We start from the raw sequence: 19,693 nt of genomic DNA on the forward strand, positions 1-19,693 counted from the left end.
TTTTTTAACCTCCTGTGTGAGAGAATTCTTGCTTTTGTCATCACTTTGCATCAAAGTTTAAACATGTCATCTGTGATAAAGAGTTTCTGTCACTCGCCTTTTCAGCCTGAAAAGAAAAAAGATCCTTTCACGAAGGTTTTAAATCCAACGTGTAGCTGCTACAGTATTCAACCAGTGGAAAATTATTTTACTTGGTGTAATGAGCTATATATTTAAATGTTTTTTTCGATTCAAAACTGTTAAATACTGACTTATTACAAGAAGCAGTAGGCTTTGTCAAGTTTTTCTCCCCCTGTGACAATGTTATCTTAACTTGTGCTAATGAAAACCTCTCTCTCCTGCCATTTTTTTGTCCAGCTGATGCACTCCCTGGGGTGCAAAGATGGCAATCTCGCCTCTGGCACTTAGCAACCAGATTTATTGAAGCTAGGAATTCTGGAATTGTGCCCAGTCCTCAGCTACTGAAACAGAATGAGAAAACTGAAGCCAAACGTATCTGGGAGCAAAAGAACTTCACCGTTTCTGAGGTTAGGAAAAATGCTGACTATTCTAAAAACAATGGAGTCGTTTTGGCTTCTAGTGATGTTTTAGTGGCTGTCACACCAAGCCTTAGCTGTGTAATAGTCTCTTTACTTTAACAGAATATTAGCATTCATAATTGCTTTTAAAATTCTCTCCTTTATTAACAGAGGGAGGTGAATGAGATTCCATTATAAGATAGACTGAGGGCCCCAGAGGTGCCAAGTCTAGATATGACGTAAGGCTAAGCAGCCTCCCTGAACCATCCGTATTGTCAGGGGCTGATGGGAATTGTAGTCCAACACATTTAGAGGGAACCAGACTAGAGATGTTGTCTGTATATGTTATGAAGACTTAGTTGTTGCTTTACAGGAAATATAGCATTCTCTGTATTGGGTAGGCGCTCAAGATTTATGGGTCTGCAACTCCCATAGCCAGCATAGCCATTGGTGAGGGATGATAGGAGTCATAGGCCAAAGTGGGTTGCCCACACCTGCTCCTAATTTTAGTAAGGGGAGACTTAGAAAACTTTTGAATAAATAAAAATAGAGATGAGACTCCTTTCACCTTGTTTTTATTTTGTTGTTGTTATTATTTGCAAAGTTGGAGAACTCCTGAGATATAATAATTTAATGAATCAAAGAAAAATATGTTTTTCTTTTGTGTGATAAGGTAACGGAATACTTCCTGAAGGATTATTTGTTTAATGCTGCAATTTCTCGGCTGATGGGCTTCAGTAATACGCTGTCAGTAAGTATGCTGTGTAAATTAGCTTATTTCTAAAAACTCTTCTTTTTATTCTGTGAATCCAAGCTAGCATGAAGTATTAATATATTTTCTGTGTTTAGTTTTTGCATTTCTGTGAGATCGTTTTATTCTATTATTATTATTATTATTATTATTTATTTATATAGCACCATCAATGTACATGGTGCTGTACAGATAACACAGTACATAGCAAGACCCTGCCGCGTAGGCTTACAATCTAATAAGTTGTAGTAAACAATAAAGAGGGAAGGAGAATGCAAACAGGCACAGGGAAGTGTAAACAGGCACAGGGTAGGGGAAAACCAACAGTGTAAAGTCAGAACAAACTCAATATTTGAAGGCTATAGGGAAAAGAAAAGTTTTTAGCTGAGTCTTAAAAGCAGTGATTGAGTTTGTAGTTCTCAAGTGTTCTGGAAGAGCGTTCCAGGCGTAAGGGGCAGCAGAAGAAAAAGGACGAAGCCGAGTAAGGGAAGTGGAGGTCCTTGGGCAGGTGAGAAGCATGGCATCAGAGGAGCGGAGAGCCCGAGCGGGGCGATAGTGTGAGATGAGAGAGGAGAGATAGGCAGGAGCTAGGCAGTGAAGAGCTTTGAAGGTCAGTAGGAGAAGTTTATATTGGATTCTGAAGTGAATTGGAAGCCAATGAAGAGATTTCAGAAGTGGAGTGACATGGTCAGAGCGGCGGGCCAAGAAGATGATCTTAGCGGCAGCGTGGTGGACAGAGACCAGCGGACTGATGTGAGACGAAGGAAGGCCAGAGAGAAGAAGGTTGCAGTAGTTCAGTATTGCACTGAACATTGATTTGAGAAAGTTTGAAATCCTCCATTTTTAGAATTATAAAAATTTGGCACATTAACTATTGCTGAAGGCCAGAAATAGTCAAATATCTCTGTTAATATTGTAAATATGATGATTAGGCAGTAAGTTAGAATATGTTTTCTAATAAGAAAAAAAATCAGATAATAAAAGAATTGTTGGACTTGTAAAATTATGTGGCCTTTTGAATAAAATTAAGCATTAACTTACTGTTGTAAGACAGTTAATTGGATAAACCAGAAGAGCTGGCATGGACTGAACATGTTGAAACAATGTACTGAAACTACAGATGCCTCGAGGCTTGTGTAATGAACGTCTTGTTCTGTAGGCCATCTGTTCACACCCTTAGCAGATTGGTTGGTGTAGTATAAAACCTTAGAGCACCTCGGCAGCGTGGTAGAACAAGTTTTCATCAGCACTTCAAAATATCAATTTTCACTGCTGCCTGAAACCAGGAAGTATGAAAGTTAAAATTAGAACAAGCCCAAGAAGTTTACCTTCATCAGAAAGCAGCAATGTCTGCTCTTACTTTTCCTTAAAACAGTCCTTTCTAGTGACAGTTGCAGCCACAGATACTGTTAGTGGAAGACGTCCAGTGATGAGGAAGGGGTAGTTGGTATGATTCCTAGCAAAGCAGTTAACCATGAAGCTTTTCACGCGATGGGGGTTTGGGTGGGGCCGTTGTATGTGTGCAGTGAATGCTTTTTCATTTCCTATTTGTGGCATACTGCCTTTCCTTAAGCTAACATGTGGGAATATCACATTTTTCAAGCACTCGCACAGCACAGTATTTTGCAGCTGGGGAAAATGTGTTTCATTTACTAGTTAGAACGTTCATGGCTATTGTGCTCGTTGTGCAGATGTATCAAACAGAGCTTGTTTTTCTTAATACTGTCATTGAAGTAACAAAATTCTGCCCATTCCAGTCATTTTGTGAACATTTTCTAGGCCTGGAGAACAGAACAGTGTCCATCTAACCGCACTGACCTGCCCACTGTGGCTTAAATTCCCACAGGGGCTATTGCATCATCCTGGACGCTACAGGTGCCCAGTTTGACATAGCTTGTCATATTATGCAAACCCAGGCAGCAGGGGTTGTTTGAGAACTTGACAACCCTCAAATAGGGCTTTTATATTGTATTTTATATTATGGTTTTATACTGTTGTTTTATACTTTGAATGTTTTTAATTTTTGTGAACCGCCCAGAGAGCTCCGGCTATTGGGCGGTATAGAAATATAATTAATACAAAATAAATAAATAAATAAATAACCCATGGCTTGTTTTAGGGTTGTCTAACCCTCAAACAACCCCTGCTACCTGGATTTGCACAATATGCCAAGCTACAGCAAACCAGGCACCATACGAGACACGACAGCGCCTGCAGGTAAATTAAGCCGTGGGCTGTAATGTAATGCAAACCAGGGGTGTGTGTGGTTTAAGTAGCGAACAAAGCTATTCCCATGCAGCAATGCCCATACCATTTAAAATCCTTTTTCCTGCTCTGAATATTTTAGAAGTTTATTTATTGTATTTTATTATTATCGTTTATGTACTGCCTTATCTGCTAAAAATCCATCAGGGCGATTTGCAAGCTGTATATTCCCCCAACATAAAGCTTCTGAAGAGGCATGTACATCTCCATTAATTTTTTTTAAGTGGTGAACAGCAGTAGGTCTTCACCACAATATATTATTTTTTTATATATGTCTGGCCCCAACATATATTTAAAAAATCATATATTGTGCTCTTACTTAGGAACATAGGAAACTGCCTTATACTGAGTTAAACCATTGGTCCATCTAGCCCAGTATTGTCAACACTAACCGGCAGCTCTTTCCAGGGTTTTAGGCAGGATTCTTTCCCTCACCCTACCTAGAGAAGCCGGGAATCGAACCGGGGACCTTCTGCCTGCAAAGCATGTGCTCTGTCACACTGAACGATGGCCCCTCTCCACTTGTTATGCAACTTGGCCATGCTGGCTGGAAATGAGGGGAATTGCAGTTCAACACGGCTGGAGGGCCCCAGGTTGGCTAACGCTGAGTTAGAAAGTTGGGCTAGGATTGGGGAAATCCAGGTTCAGATCCCCAAAGGATGTTTTCTTCTGTTGCCCCCAGGCTATGGAATGGCCTGCTGGAGGAGATTTGCTTAAACTCTCTCTGAATTTAAGACAGCTTTAAAGACTAGCCTTTTCTGGCAGGCCTACCCAGATGAATGTTAAACCAAGAATTTTTAAGATGTGTTGATTATTATTTTGATTTTGTATTGGTTTTATATGCTCTTTTAATTAATTTTATGTACCTGATTTATACTGTATTGTTGTACTAATGTTGTTCCCCACCTCGATCCAAAGGGAGAGGCGGGTAAGAAATAAATAAATAATAATAATAATAATAATAATAATAATAATAATAATTCTCTCTGGGTGACCTTGGGCTATTCACTGTCTCGTAGGTGCACCTACCTCAACACTGTGAGAATAAAATGTAGTTGTGAGAATAAAATGAAGCAGGGTGGGGAGGACCTTGGACTAGGGCTGTGCGAATTGAGTAAAAGCTGTTCTGCCAAGTGCCCTTTATTCCGTCATCTACCCATTGATGGAATTGGATTTTTTCCCCAGTTTCCAAATTTGCACAAATTCCCCCCAAATGCGCAAATTCCCCTAAAATGTGCATCTTCACACTTTAGCATTTTTGCTAAAGTGCATTTTTCCAAAGGTGTGTTTTTGTCCTTTTTTTTTTCCCAGGGGGGTTTAAGATGAAATTTGTGTAAAATTCCTAAAGCTTTGGAAAACGGCCCGTAAGTCCGCAGATTCTGCCCAACGGGAAAAGTCAGTCCGCTGTGAAATCTGCGGGTTGGATTCATAAAAAAATTGAACTCGTTTGGTTCCATTGTGGATTTCTCCCTTATCCCTACCCCCTGTACACCACCTTGATCTCCTTGAAGGAAAGATGTAATAAATAATGCCCAATGATTAAAATGTGTGTTCTAATATCAAAAACAAATAATGCCACTGTAAGTAAATCCCTCTGTTTTGGGCTTTAGAAAACTCCTGCCCTCTCCCCCCACCCCCTGGTTACCACCCCTTGTAGTTTTGCATCTTTTTCTAACTCCCTAGCTTTATCTAGAGCAGACACTTCTGGAATGCTGAGAAAGTATCCAAGCAAAACACAGGCCTGGCTAGGGTTATCCGTCTTATCTAGCTTATCACTCACATTTACAAAGGGAATTATGAATTTGGTTAGTATTAGAGAGGTGAGTTTGGTTTCCAACATGCTTTTTGAACTTCATGAGCATTCTTTGGGGTCTCTACCCCAATAGCTTGCTAAATGCGAAGTGTTTAGCAATATCCATGAGGTGTTTTCTGTAGGTGCTGGGTGTAGCCCACTCCCTTCAGCTCCTTGTTTCACTGACATCAAAGCTAGAACTTCCCTTTAACAGCTCACTCTAAAAACACTGCTTTTGAAGAACAGTCCTTCATTTTTAAAGAAACTTTTGTTCTGTCCTTTTACTTATTTAAATCCTATTCTTCTTCTTCATTCTGTTTTTTCCTGCAGCAAGCCTCCCAACAGCTCGTCCTCCACAGTGCAGAATTTGAAGATGCTCTGGCAACGCTCTCAGTTCTGCTTGCCCCAATGGCCCCACACCTCAGCTCAGAGATCTGGAAAGGTAACTTGCTCGCTTACATTTTGTTGTTGTTGCCACCATCCAAAAAGGACTCTAAATGATTCGATTGCAACTGGGTGCACTCATTTAATGGTGTAAAAGGTAGACAGTAGAAACAGTACTTTAGTTTCCAGTATCCGTGAATAACTAGTACAGTTTTGTTTTGGAGATTTTAGCGTGATTGACATAAGTTGCTGTTCATAGTACAGCGCTATTATAAACAAAACAGAACAAAAAAGAAACTGCGAAGCAACAAAATCCATATAAGGCCGTGAAAAGGAAGCAGTTCATTTTCAAAACCTTGTTGAAAAAAGCATCAGTCTTTGTTGTCATAGGGAGTCTTCTGGTGCTTTAAAAACTAAGACATTTGTTGTAGCATAAATCGTTGTGGGCCAGAGCTCGCTTTATCAGATGCTCTCTTTGTCTGACGAAGTGAATTCTGTTCCACAAAAGCTTCTGCCACAATAAATGTGCATAGTCTTTAAAGCAGTGGTTCCCAAACTTTTTCAGGTCAACGCCCCCTTGGTTCCACAAACTCATGCCCAGTGCCCCCCTACCCTACTCTATAAAAATCATTATTCAGAATAGCGGTTTTCAATGACCCACTAAGGAAGATAATAACAATAACATTCAAAACAGTAACAATTAATTTAATATTTATTATTCAAAATCCAAAGCACCCGCCGTAGGCTTGCCAAGGGAGGGAGGGAAAAGAGAGCCAACGCCTCTGTTTTGCAGCCAGCATGTCGGGGCACACCAAGCAGGGTATGTCTCTTCATTAGCGTTTTGGTGCTTTTGAAACATTTCAATTCACCGTTAAAAGGACTCTTCTTAAACGGTATTAATACATGTGTGGATTCTTCCCCTATATGGCTTGGGACCAAACTACCTTCTCCCATAAATATGTCCCTGGGTTTTAAGACCTTCTGGAGAGGTGCTTCTCGGAAAAGACCACCTCGAGTGCCCCCCTGCCACCCCTTTGCCTCTTAGCGCCCCCCCTGCCGCCCCCTTGCCTCTTAACGCCCCCCTATGCAATCCCACCACCCCCAAGTACAAAGTGGGCAGTACTGCCCACTTTGGGAACCACTGCTTTAAAGCATGGCAAGACACTTCGTTTTTTGCTGCAACAGACTCACATGGCTACCTCTGGATATTGTAATTCCAAAATGTTCATTTGGACATCTTACGCATCTCCAGTGACTCCTATCACATCAATATTGGTTTGGTTTGGTCATTTCATGTAATGCGAGTTCTCTGTTTTCTTCTCCCATTTTTTTTTTTTTTATATATATAGGGGTTTTGAGGGGTTTGGGGAGTGGATGGAAGGTAGACCAAAAGATTGGAAAAGGTAACTGTGTCACTTTGCAGGGAATCTTTTCTGATAAAGGCCTGGGAATAAAATGCCTGTCTCTTTAGGAAATCAGTGTACCTGGCACAGTGGCCTACCTTCCGGTCATGTCTCAAGCATCCTCTAGATATACAGGCTGGAATTCCCCACCCCACCCCATGAATCCTAGATAGGAGATGTATTGCAATTCATACTTTAATCTTCCCCCTTCTTGGGTTATGAGAAGTGCCAGCGTCCCCCCACCCCACAGGCACTCTTTGCCTATGTGTTGGACATGCCATGTCCCAAGCATCAAGCACTCTGCCCCTAGAGTTGTGCTAAGCTCACATGACCATAGGTTGTCTCGAGATGTAGTCATACTTAGAGTAGACCCATTGAAATCAGTGGGACATAAGTTAGTCATGCCTAACTTAAATCCCATAGATTTCAATGTGTCTACTCATAAGTATGACTAAATGGGGATCTAACCCCATACTTGCTCCCCTCCCCCCCCCCCCCCACACACACACCTGGAGACTTTAAAAGCAAGGCTGGAGCTGAAGGTTGGAAGGTGCTACTTCAGGGGGAGAAATGCTGTTCTAAGCAAGCTTTTTTAAAAATCTTATCTGATTTGTTTTGCTGTACAGTTGTATTTAGTATATTTTTGAATATTATTGTGATATTGTTGATTAGTATATTGTTAAATATTGTTGTGGTTTTAATGTTTGTAAACTGCCCAGAGAGCTTTGGTTATTGGACGGTATAAAAATTATATATATATATATATATATATATATATATATATATATATATATATATATATATCTGATAGAAGGATCCTATCACACACACACCATCAACCCCTTCCCTGATTTTACAGGATTAAAATGGGGATTATTCCCTATGGAAATTTGTCATCTGCCAAACATCATGGGTGATCCATGCTCCTCGCAAGTAAATTTGAGATTTCTTTTTAAGATTGTCTAGTGTAGTCTGTTTAGACAGTAAACTGATGTGTTTCTTTTTATGCTACCTATCTGCTGTCCTCACCTCTAATCTTAATAAAGCTTCTTAATTTAGCTGTATACTTCTGACAACCCGCGGATCTTTCCCCTACATTCCAGACTGCTTTTACATGCACTTTGACCAACGATAGGCAAAGGGAAAGCAGGCTCAACTCGCTCAGCAGTCACTGAGGGCATTGGCTGGTGATTGTCCCCTCCCAACTCGAAAATGTGGCCCATGTCCGCAAAAATCCTGCTGTTCTGTGCTTTTTAAAATTTATGCCATTTGGTGGAGCTCTTTTCACAAGGCTATTTATTTATTTATTTATTTATCAGGCACACACTGTGGTGAAAGCTATTGCATTATAACTTTCATTTCCGAAAGGGTTGGAGAGAGTTGGCCCTTAGCCATCAACAAATCTATCATTCCCTTATTTCCTCACGTTTTGCAATGTAACTGAATTACATTTTATAGCAGAGGTTTTGGTGTACAAATAAGATGCTGTGAAGAGAACATCTTTGTGTGTTTGCGTAGGAGAGAGAGAGAGAGAGAATGAATTTCAGTTCATGTTTTTTCTGCTTAAATAAATATATCTCTTTGTGTGCTTTCTCTGGCCTTGAAGAAGTGAACTAGCAATGTTTCCCCCCCTCCGAGCTACATTTCCCCCATCATGTGCTTCTGGGTGGTTCATGTCTTTGAATGGCACTTGGAAGGCATCTTGCTTACTAAGGAGAAATGATTACAAACCTGTATCTTTCTATGCAAACATTTAGATACTTGTGTCTAACTCGCTGTTCCCTTTCACTTGTAGGAAGTTCTGACTACATTTTTTTAAAAAAAAAAATCTGTTGGCCGGGAGAAATAGCAAACAGGAAAGCATACATTGGCATTTATCCAGTCGCATATTAAGTTCTTTGAACTGCCCTCAAGATGAATGGGGTTTCTGTCTTAATAGAATTTTGTGGCTAGAAAGTGTTTACTGCATAATTACACGAGTCCAACGTTCAGTACATCAGTAGGGCTAGAGCCAGGGAAGCGCATGCTTGAACATTATGTATAGTACTTCTTCAGGCCAGGGGTACATAGAATTCAGACTTGCAAGATCTACCTTTCATGGGTGTTTGTTTGTTTGTTTGCTTATGAAAACTCCTGGATCCACCAGCTGGAGCCTAGCACAAAAGGCACATATGTAGAATTTTTTAAAAATTGAGTATCAGAACTGGACAGAACTCACAATTCTCCCAAGCTGAAATTCACTCCTGGGGTAGTATCCGTAGGAGTCCTTACGCATGCATGGCCAGCTCCATCGGTCCACGTACATGCATGCCCATCTCCACCAACCAAAGAGTACGCATGGCCCCTACCGCTACCAGCTGTGATGTAGCGGTTCCAGGGGCAGGTGTCGAAATGAGTGGGGACACTTGTTCCTTGAAGGCATGACCTGGTTACCCTGTGTTTTCTTCATTTTAGAAGTATAATTTAGGATGTGGGGCGGAGAAAGAGTCATTTTGTTGCTGCTATTATTAAACAATTGTGAGTCAAAATTCTTTGCGCAATCTACTGCTAATCATTCAGCGATCTAGTAGTAAACCATGACTTACCTTCTCCCTACCCCTGATTTAGCTTACATTCCTCTAGATTGAATTATATCTTAAACACTGTTCTTGCCTTGTAGAGTGGGTTTTTGTGTGTGTTACTTTTGTGTTACTTTCTAGGGTGTGAGGAGAAACAGCAAAATAAGTAGTCTGCTTTGAACTAATATTTATTATTGACTTGACATCTCTAGTTGTCCCAAACAGAGCCTGTTCTTCCTATTCTACTGGAGCGTCACACCTTAATTTTTTTTTTTAAAAAAAAAGGCATAGCATCTGTCATAAAACTTTCATTAGTTATCAGTGACCAGAAGGTCTAAAATACAGGCAGGTTCCCTCTTCTATGAAGAAGAAAAATCTTCAAGTTAAAAGTCTTTTAAAAAAATTATTATGCACCAACCAACATCAAATATGTGTTGCATATACAAATATAACGTTAAATCCAGATATTAACAGGAGGACTAAATACCAACCTAATGCATATCTATTACCTTCCTCCTTAGACAGCAACCAAGACATCTGTATGTCCAACATATAACCCCATGAGTTAAGCCTTTTAGATGATTCTCTAGAAGAGCTCATCTGATTGGATTTCTTAATGGCCATGATGAGATAATGTATACATTTCATCTAAAGGAACCCTTCCTTGTTTTTAGCAAGCCTTTTTGGGGAAGTAGGGGAAATTTGCCATTTTGTTCATACCACATATTTAATTGTTGTGCTGATTTTGTTGTTGTAGAAATGTACTTGTGACACCCCCACCCTCAGGACATAGTTGAATTCTGTTTTAAGAATGAAACCTACTTCAGCCAGTGAACACCGATTACTGTTGCAGGAGTAGGCAAGCAATGCCTTCCAGATGTTTTGGACTACAGCTCCCATAATCCCTGACCATTGGCTATGCTGGCTGGAGCTGCTAAGAGTTGTAGTCCATCACATTTGAAGGTCACCAGGTTAGGGATGGCTGATTTTTAGGATGTCTTGTAAATTTCAAATAAAAATTCCACACAACAAACTACATCAGCCAAGTTTTCGTGTATTTTTTTAAATATAGAATGCTCCACCAGTCTGCATGTTACTCCCTCTGCATATGTGCTGCCAGATGTGTGTGTGTGTGTTTTTTAAAAAGCATGTCAGCCCTTTTACGTCTGGCTAGAGTTCATCAGACTGATAACTTGGCAATTTGTAGACACGAACAGGATGAGGAAATCTGTTTCCTTCCTGGAACCTTGTATCTGAGCAACATTCCGACACCACATCTAAGACCTTTTAGTGTTTATAAAATAAAATATTTTCCTATCCAGACAAGGGCATCAGGTCACTTGATCTGGAAGGTTTCATGTTATGCTAGGAGTCCTATGAAGAAAAAGTGAAAACTCTCTTGCATTTGTGAGTGTGGGGGGCCCTTTCCTTTTATTTGAAATGTACCCTTTCGGCCTGTATTGGTTACGTATTCGAAGCCGGTTCACACAGTCCCCCAGTATGAGGGCGCTGCACGTGGAGGGCCTGGATGCAGGGCGCTCGCTTCCCTCCTCCCTGTCGGAAAGAGCCATCAGCTCCTCCAACTACCTGTTGCCCTGGGACTGCAGAACATTCTGTGGCCCCAGCCATCAGCCAAAGGAACAAGAGCCACCAATTGCTGTTCAATACAAGAACACCAGCAAAGGGAGGTCAGCCTGGCTTGAAGTGTGTTTAAATGCCCGCTTAAAGCTCAACATCTTGTTTTGCCCTTGAAGTTCTGATCTTCCCCTCCACTCTGTTTCCCTTGTGTGTCTTCTCATTTTAGTTTGTAAGACTGCCTGTCTCTTTTATTGCTATGGAGCCACTTTGGGAGACAGTAATCGTTTGAAAAGTTGGGATAAACATGCAGTAAATAAATATAGATGCAGTGTGTGAAGAATGCCACATGTGTTCCATATGTATATTCCATAGGAATGATCTGCCTCCTTTAATTTTGTGTTTATGGGGTGGGGCTGGGGCTTCAGCTCTCTTTGCCTAAATAAGTTACAACCTTCAAAGTTCATATACTTCTGTGTGTCCTGTCCAGATGTAACACACCAAGTGTTTCTCTGCTATTTGGTGATAGTCTTTGTTCTCTCTATGTGAAACAAAGGGGCTGCTTCTAGGAAAAATGGCCTTAAATTAAGTTGGTCAGGGAATTGACTTAGTCTGGCCCTTTTAGAAACAAATACTCCACGAAGTTAAGTCATCGGTGCCTTCTGTTGCATTCCAAGTTACTTGTTCACTAAGATATCTAACAGAAGACATTTGAGCTGTGTGTCTTAATATACAATTTCTTTATAAGAACATAAGCATATGGAAGATGTCATTCTATTTTTTTTCAGTATAAATGTTTTGTAGTGTACATAATTGACAAGTAATGGGTTCCTACTTCTATAAATAGCCTCTTTTGATGGGTTAAGTCAGTCTTCACCAATATGGGGGCCTTCAAAGATTTTGGTCTGTAACTCCCAGCATTTCTATTGACCATGCTGACTGAGGCTGATGGAAGTTGAAGTCCAAAACATCTGGAGGGCACAAGTTGGAGATGGGGAAGGTTAGGTTAAACAGATGAAATTGCTCTTGGATCATTAACAGTGCAATCTATACATGTCTTCTCAGGAGTAAGTTCAATGGGACTTACTCCTAGATAAGTGTGCCTAGTATAGCAGCCTAACTTTTTATAACGTTTCTGAATATTGGATGCAACAAAAGCTTTAGCAATGTACTGGAGCTACTGTAGGTAATAATGGCTTCTATTTTGAGCTCCCAAAGTATGAATTGGCACAGGAAAAGCAAACAAGCTAAATAAGCATAATCTTCAATACATTCACTCACACACACACACCCTTACTTTCTTGCCCACTGTAGAGGTGTCTTTTCACAATTTTGCATAGCTGTGTCACTAATTAGGAACTCATCTCTTGAACAGATATCCAGTTTGCTGTATTGGTACTTCTTCACCTAAGCAGCAGTCCTTGTATATTTGTATGTTTTTATATGTCATTTGACCATCTCCAGCATGTCACTGATTTGGCTTTTTCAGAAAGGAGGCTTTTATATTTTTCGTAATGGTGTAAAAAAATCCCAGTTAAACAGGAAAAGAAGGAACAGCCTATAATTGCATGTTTTTGCTCTCCCATCACACATGTGATCATTAGGAAAGAACTGAGCTGATTTAAAAATGGAAAATTCCTAAGGAGAAGGGGCCAGCAAGAAAATGAATCGCCATTCCAGAAGCTTATTCCTTTCCTTAATTATACTTTAAAAGATTTCACACGTTCTCGTGATTCACTGCTTCCACCATGAAAACTCCTTTTTGCTACTACCTGGCCAAGGACATTGTCGCAGGACTGCTGTACATGACAGGGGCATATGTTATAGTCACATGGAGGAAAAGACTGGCTACTATATTAAAAATAATAATCTTAACTTCTCTCAGGCTAATGATGACAAGTATCCAAGTCACAGAAAGGTTGTATTATCTAGCTTTTATCCAATAGACTGTAGCTCAAGCTAGTATGAAGCAGTTAATTTCAGTAGGGCAGATGTTAAGCACATGCTTAACCTTCACCAGATCATACTCTTCGTTTTGAGAGTATTGTCAGTTTACTTTTATTTGTGTGACATTAGTTTTTAATAGTGCAATCCCATGCATTTTTATTCAGAAAGTGAGATTGCAGCCTAAATTAGCCTTTTTGATCAGATGTATTTGTTATATTTTGGAAACTTTCTTACACCCTTTTCTTTTTTTAAAATATCTTAAAATCTCATAGGATTATTTTTCTTTCCTTCGCCTGTAGCTATTATTTTGCTTTCTTTATTCTCACCCGCCTTAGTTGTGATCCAATATCCAGTGCGCATTCATTTTCTAGTATGTTGGCAGCTCTGTACTAAAGCAATCTGCCAGATATTTGCTCTGGGCAATGCGTAAACTGATTAACCACCCCAAAATGTTCCTCTAAGTACAAGCAAACCATCAATGTTGTATTTCAGGCTTGTCTCATGTTCAGAACAAACTTTGTACTCATCACCACTGGGATATGGAAGTACTGCAGCAGCCCTGGCCTACACTGGACCCAGAATATGTTCAGAAGCCAGATATTGTGGAAGTGTCAGTTCTGGTAAGGGCATGTACTGTTACTTCAACTGCTATCAGTAAGATGTATGTAAATATTCTTGAACAACCCCAACCTCATTTGACAATAGAAGATCATGTCTCGGAAAACCTGATGCCACAGAGAAGCTGAAACTTAGCAGGTACAGACTTCATAGGCAATCTGGATGAGAAACCATTGGGAGCCCTAAATAAGAGTAAGGTGTGTGTGTGTGTGTGTGTGTGTGTGTGTGTGTGTGTGTGTGTGTGTGGATAGATAGATAGATAGATAGATAGATAGATAGATAGATAGATAGATAGATAGTCTGCCTTTAAAAAAAGGAATGAAAAGAAAGCTCTTGGCACATACAGCTTCTTGTGTTATTGAAACTCAGTAATACGAGGCATATTTTAAAGTCAAAGGCCTTAAAGAGCTATGTAAATATTAAAATTGTGTTTTTCTGGGCCTAGCAAGGTTTGTTTCTTTGAAAGCTATAGTGTCTCATCGGGTTAGCCTGTTTGAGAGAGTGCCTGAATGCAGGGTAGGCAGATGTACTGTATTGATTTAGTATCCTTCATTTTAAAATCTTTTCTCAGCTAGCCTGAGTAGCTAACGCCAGAGAAAATGGTAGATCCACCCTTTTAGGGGTTGGGCATCCTGAGAAGCATTTTCTACTTGGATTATTTTACAAGCAGCACTAACGAGCAGTTTTGGAATATGAAGTAGAGTGGCAAGCTTAGCAGAATAAGAGCGCAATCCCATGCCTGTTTAGACAGAAAAAAAGCCCCACAACTCCCAGCATTCCCCAGCCAGCCATGGGAGTTGTAGGACTTTTTTCTTTCTAAACCGGCATGGGATTGCGCCTTAAACATCTAAAGCAAAGTTATGGCCCGGGAAAGACATTAGGCAGTGGTTTACTCAAACAAACACAATGCTTCCTTTCTCCCACAATGAGTGAGTGTGTTCCTTCTCTTTTTTAACCCCCAGGACAATGCACACATTAAGATGGCAGGATTTTCTTTTCATGTGTATGCTAGTGTTCCTTCAGAACACATGTAAAATGTGAAGGGGATATGCACATATCCAAACATGTAGTAGACATGTTGCACACAGTTGTGATGCATACTCTCATAGCTTGGAGACCTGTATCTCCCCTTCATTCTTTACGAATTCTCTATAGGGACCACTGATTTAAACATGCCTGTGATGATAATATGGAAATTGGGCCCCATACATATTCTTACAACCGCATATTCGTTTGTGCACACAGACATTTCCACATACTGATGAAATGGGGTAGTGGAAAAGCTGAGAATATACTCAGTTATAGTATGCACTTCTTTCTGCAAGTCAAGATAAGCAGGCGAATTATAGCTGTTACAAATGTTGTTTTAACAAAACTCCAAAAGTGAGTTGGTATTCTAAGCCAAAATCTAACATTTGTCTCAGTACTCAGGCTAATGACATGTTGGCTTTCCCAGACAATTGTAGTTCTATCTATGCTGATGTAACATACTCCATTATTTCCATTTGGTACTGGATCTGTATCTGCCCATATTCAGCCCAAAGTACCAAAACAAAGCAACATAAAACAGATCGCTGCACATTTGGCTTCCGTGCTGTAGACATAATGAAAGATCTGATTGTCTGCTGCTCTAGGCTTTATTGCAGGGTTGTGTCAGCTGCAGTACATCATAGCATCTGGGACTGTGTTTTTAAGAAGGAGACTGGTGTTACCTGGTAGCAGCTTGACAGACTAGAATTGAAAAACAGAATGTTGAAAAAATTTAGGGCCTATCAACTCTGGAATTAAATGTACACATTGATTTCAGGATTTACTCTTTGTTTATTTATTTAGGAAATGTATCCCCCATATTTTGATTAGGAATTGTTTGTCAAGGCCAGGCCCTCCAACCATACCTGAATCCAGGCCCAGAGAGTGGGTTATCCAACCCAGGGTCCCTGCATGCCTCTGCTCCCCATTCTGTGCTTGAAGAGGACTCTTGAGGCCTCACCAGCAGGGCCAGGTTTGAGAGAACCCTCTGGTTGTCCCCATCCTCTATTGGTGAACCCTAATGGCTTTACTTGAATGAGAGTAGCAGAAATAGTACTCTGAGCAAGCACCATTGTACCCTTCATTTTAATTCTTCACAATGCCTCCAATTTAGTGTTGCTTTTGAGCGTTGTGGGAAATCAACATGGCAGCTACACCCAGCACTACTTGGGTTCTGCTCCCGGTACTATCTTTACTCAAGTTGGTCTGTAAATCTTGAAAATTAATACTTTCAAGTTGTCTAGAAAATCTCTTTAAAAACAACCAGTATCTACTCAGCTTCTCATTAATCATAGAATAGTAGAGTTGGATCCAGCTTGAATCCACTGCCTCTAGTGTGGGAGAGCCCATGATCTCCCTAAGGAATTGGTTCCATTGTCATACTGCTTTAACAGTCAGGAATTTTTTCCTGATGTCCAGCTGGAATCTGGCTTCCTGTAACTTAAGCCCATTCTTCCATGTCCTGTACTCTGGGATGAATCAGTCTATCTCTGACTTTTTAGAAATAACTTCTCTTTAAAACAAAATTCAATTGGATTAGGTTAGTGTAGGGCTGTACATACAATGCATAAGTATGCATATGCTAGTATAAAATGACAATAAAAAGGTCAAGGCAAAGTGACATAAACTTAACAGAGGCTGAATTAATGGATTGAAAGTTTTAAATAATATCTGAATGTACGTCATCATGAATTCTGTTCAATACTAGTAAATAGAGGCAAATGCACTGGTAAGTAAGATGTGAGGGGGCCTATTTTTAGATGTCTCCTTTGGTTCTCATCTGTGCTTTGTGTTTTCAGATTAACAACAAACCCTGTGGTAAAGTTGGTGTACCTCAGGAAGTAGCCCGAGATGCCGAAGCGGTTCGTGAACTGGTTGTTCAAAGTAAGCTGGGAACGGAATATCTTCAAGGACGTACAGTTACAAAGTTCTTCTTGTCTCCTCGAACTGCCCTCATTAACTTCCTCGTCCAGGAATAATGGGAAGAGCTGTTTAACTGGTTGAGCAAATTCATCAAGAGAAGAAGTCTTTATTTCAGAGCAAACAAGTAAAACAAAAATACTACCTGGGAGCAGAAAATTGAAAGGGCTGGAAGAAGAAAGATCTAAAGGGGAGGGGTGAATCAGTGAACAGTAAATTGTATAAAATCAGTGACTATGTGCAGTTCTACAGATATTTCTCTGGAAATCATGTAGAAAAACTAACTTTTATTGACGTTGCAAGATGTGAGCAAAGTGTTGCAATATTTGGTGCAGGATTTATCAGGATATTCTTATTTCTCTAATTGAAATTGCTGTTGTTGCAACACTGCAATGCTGTTCTTAAAATATGTATAAAGAAGCAAGACCTTTTTAGTAGTTCGTTCCTGAAAATAATGTGTGCTAGTAAATCCAGCATTCCTTTTCCTAGTTTTACTGATGGCATTCAGATTTGTTCAGCAGAGTAAAGTCATAACAATTTTTTCCCCAAAAAAAACTTTTGTTGCATTTTTCACCAATTCCCACCGAGCTCACCAACATAGCACAAGGAAATGAAAATGACTTCTAAGTAGGGGAAAAAATCTTAAATTATCACTTCCTTGTTTCAAAGGAACAAACTGGTAATAGATCAAGTCCAGGCACTGCAGCGTTGCCAAGGGACAGCCATACATGCCAGTCCTAGTCTTTTGTTTAACTCTGATTCTCACACAGCTTTAGACATTGGACAAGAATGGAAGTTGTTATCTTGTCAGTGCAATTTATAATCTGGAAATAAAAAATGAGGTGCCTTTCAAGTGTGGAGAGTCAATGATGTGCTTCCACAGCATACATAGCAATTCACTTGGACCAATGCTGCCACTTGGCTAGTACAATACATCAACTGTTCTAGGCACAGGAAATGTGTAACGCTGTATAACGAGAGGGAACAAGCTTCAGTTTTCCTGGCTTGGGTCCTTCGCTGCCGCATCTTTATTCCACAGAACTAAATGTGGGACTGTTGGTCTTTAGAGTTCACAAGCCATGAGTCATAAATCAGCTGCCCATCTTGATAGTTTGGAAACCAACCCCCAAATGCATGGCTGCTATCTCTTAGCCCTTAATCTGTCCTGTTAGCTTGGGTTGGCAAATACTACAATTAAATAATATTATTTAGGAAACGCCTGAATAATACTATTATTATTCTATTATTCAGTATAATAATAGTATAATAGTATAATAATACTATTATTATTCTATTATTCTAATACTATTATTCAGGCGAACAAGACTGGAACAGCAAGGGTTTGCTCTTCTCCACCTGAACGGTGTTTCAGAAGCTAATGTCAGATTCTAGGAAAAGGATTTTATAGATATAATAGATTTACTAGGTCGTTAAAAGCCGGTTGTGGAGAACATCTCTGAGTGTGCAGTGGGGGAGACCCCATCCATAATCACCATCATGTTGATTTCCAAATATGCTCAAAGTAGCTCACAAGAACAATAAAATCAGTATATAGGTACATCAAGCACATTTCATAAATATAATATTGTATCCACATTAGCAAGCTACCAAGATTACTGTTAAATATGTCCTGCTGAACTGTCCACAATTCTCAAGTGCATGACAAGCCTTTTCATGTACTCAGTTCTCTGCTCTATATGTAGCTTTAATTCCGGGTGATGAAGTTGAACTGCAGGCTTTATTCAAGTTACTGAGCTCTTTTTGCTGACCGTCCTCTTCTTGGGACTCTTTGAGTTATTGAAATCACGACACTCATGAAAGAATTTTCCTGTATTTGCAATAAGATTTCTGTGCAGTGCAGTAGGGCGTCATAGTGTGTGTCTGGCTGTTAGTGTGCTCTAAATTTCACTATACCTACCGATCTTTCTTTATTATTATTATTATTATTATTATTATTATTATTATTATTATTATTTATTTATTTATTTATATAGCACCATCGATGTACATGGTGCTGTACAGATAACACAGTAAATAGCAAGACCCTGCCGCATAGGCTAGTTAGTAGACCTTCTAGACAGGATTAAACCACTCTTTTATTCAAAACCTAAAACTGATCCCATTTCATAGCCTCAAGAGTTTTCATTCGAAGAGCTCTGGTCTGATTCCAAACAGAACTTGCCTCAGTATTGGGTGTTTAGTCTCTTTCATTTTAATTAAAGCATAGCTTTATCCTGTCTGTGTCAGGCGTTCGAAAGTCTGATTCAAAGTCTCTGATGCAAATATTTAATCAGTGTTGCAAAGATAGCTTTAAGTACAAGTTGCACCTATTAATGAATGGTATGTGCCTAGTCTTGGCTTAGTTTTAAACATGCATTCATCTTGATATGCATGTGTGTGTATATATTTTCAAATAGCTGTCGAACAAAATGTCAAAAAGCTATAAATCAATTTATAAACTAGTGGGTTTCTGGACCTACTTGGGTTGTTTTTTTCTAGGATCTCAAGGACTGTCAACTCAAGTCCAGGGCGAACTAGTGGCCTGGAGGGTTAACTTAAATGTACACCTAGCAGAATTAAGGAAAAGCACATGGTTCAGAACAAGTTTCAGTATCAAAACTGAGCTTGCAGTCACAAAAATATTCCTGATTTTACACTGTGCAGCCTAATTTTGAGTGGGGAGTTGCTGCTGCTGCTGCTATTGATAAAGAGTCAGAAGTCAGAAATACTTGCATATTTATTTATTACACATTTATACTGCCCAACAGCCAAGGCTCTCTGGGCAGTTTACAATTAAAACCATTGTATACAAAAAACAAGATTAAAACTTTTAAAAAGTCATATAAAAATAGAATAAGTTGCAGTCAAAGAAAAGCTTGTCCAAAAAGGATATTACATTTTCCGCCTCCCAAACCGCACAAGGGAGGGTTTTT

At 39.7% G+C, this 19,693-nt stretch overlaps 1 protein-coding gene across 1 annotated transcript in view; it reads left to right on the forward strand.

Annotated features, from left to right (window-relative positions):
* Window positions 1-17,607, forward strand: part of LARS2 (leucyl-tRNA synthetase 2, mitochondrial) — a 76,603-nt gene extending 58,996 nt beyond the window's left edge. The window contains exons 17-21 of the mRNA XM_063124152.1: window positions 358-527; window positions 1,192-1,269; window positions 5,657-5,768; window positions 13,686-13,813; window positions 16,640-17,607. Coding sequence (XP_062980222.1) covers window positions 358-527; window positions 1,192-1,269; window positions 5,657-5,768; window positions 13,686-13,813; window positions 16,640-16,819 — 668 coding nt within the window. The 3' untranslated portion in view covers window positions 16,820-17,607. The remainder of the gene's footprint in view (window positions 1-357; window positions 528-1,191; window positions 1,270-5,656; window positions 5,769-13,685; window positions 13,814-16,639) is intronic.
* The last annotated feature ends 2,086 nt before the right edge of the window (window positions 17,608-19,693 follow it).

Source organism: Elgaria multicarinata, chromosome 1 (assembly GCF_023053635.1).
Source record: "Elgaria multicarinata webbii isolate HBS135686 ecotype San Diego chromosome 1, rElgMul1.1.pri, whole genome shotgun sequence".
NCBI classification, from domain to species: Eukaryota; Metazoa; Chordata; class Lepidosauria; order Squamata; family Anguidae; genus Elgaria; species Elgaria multicarinata.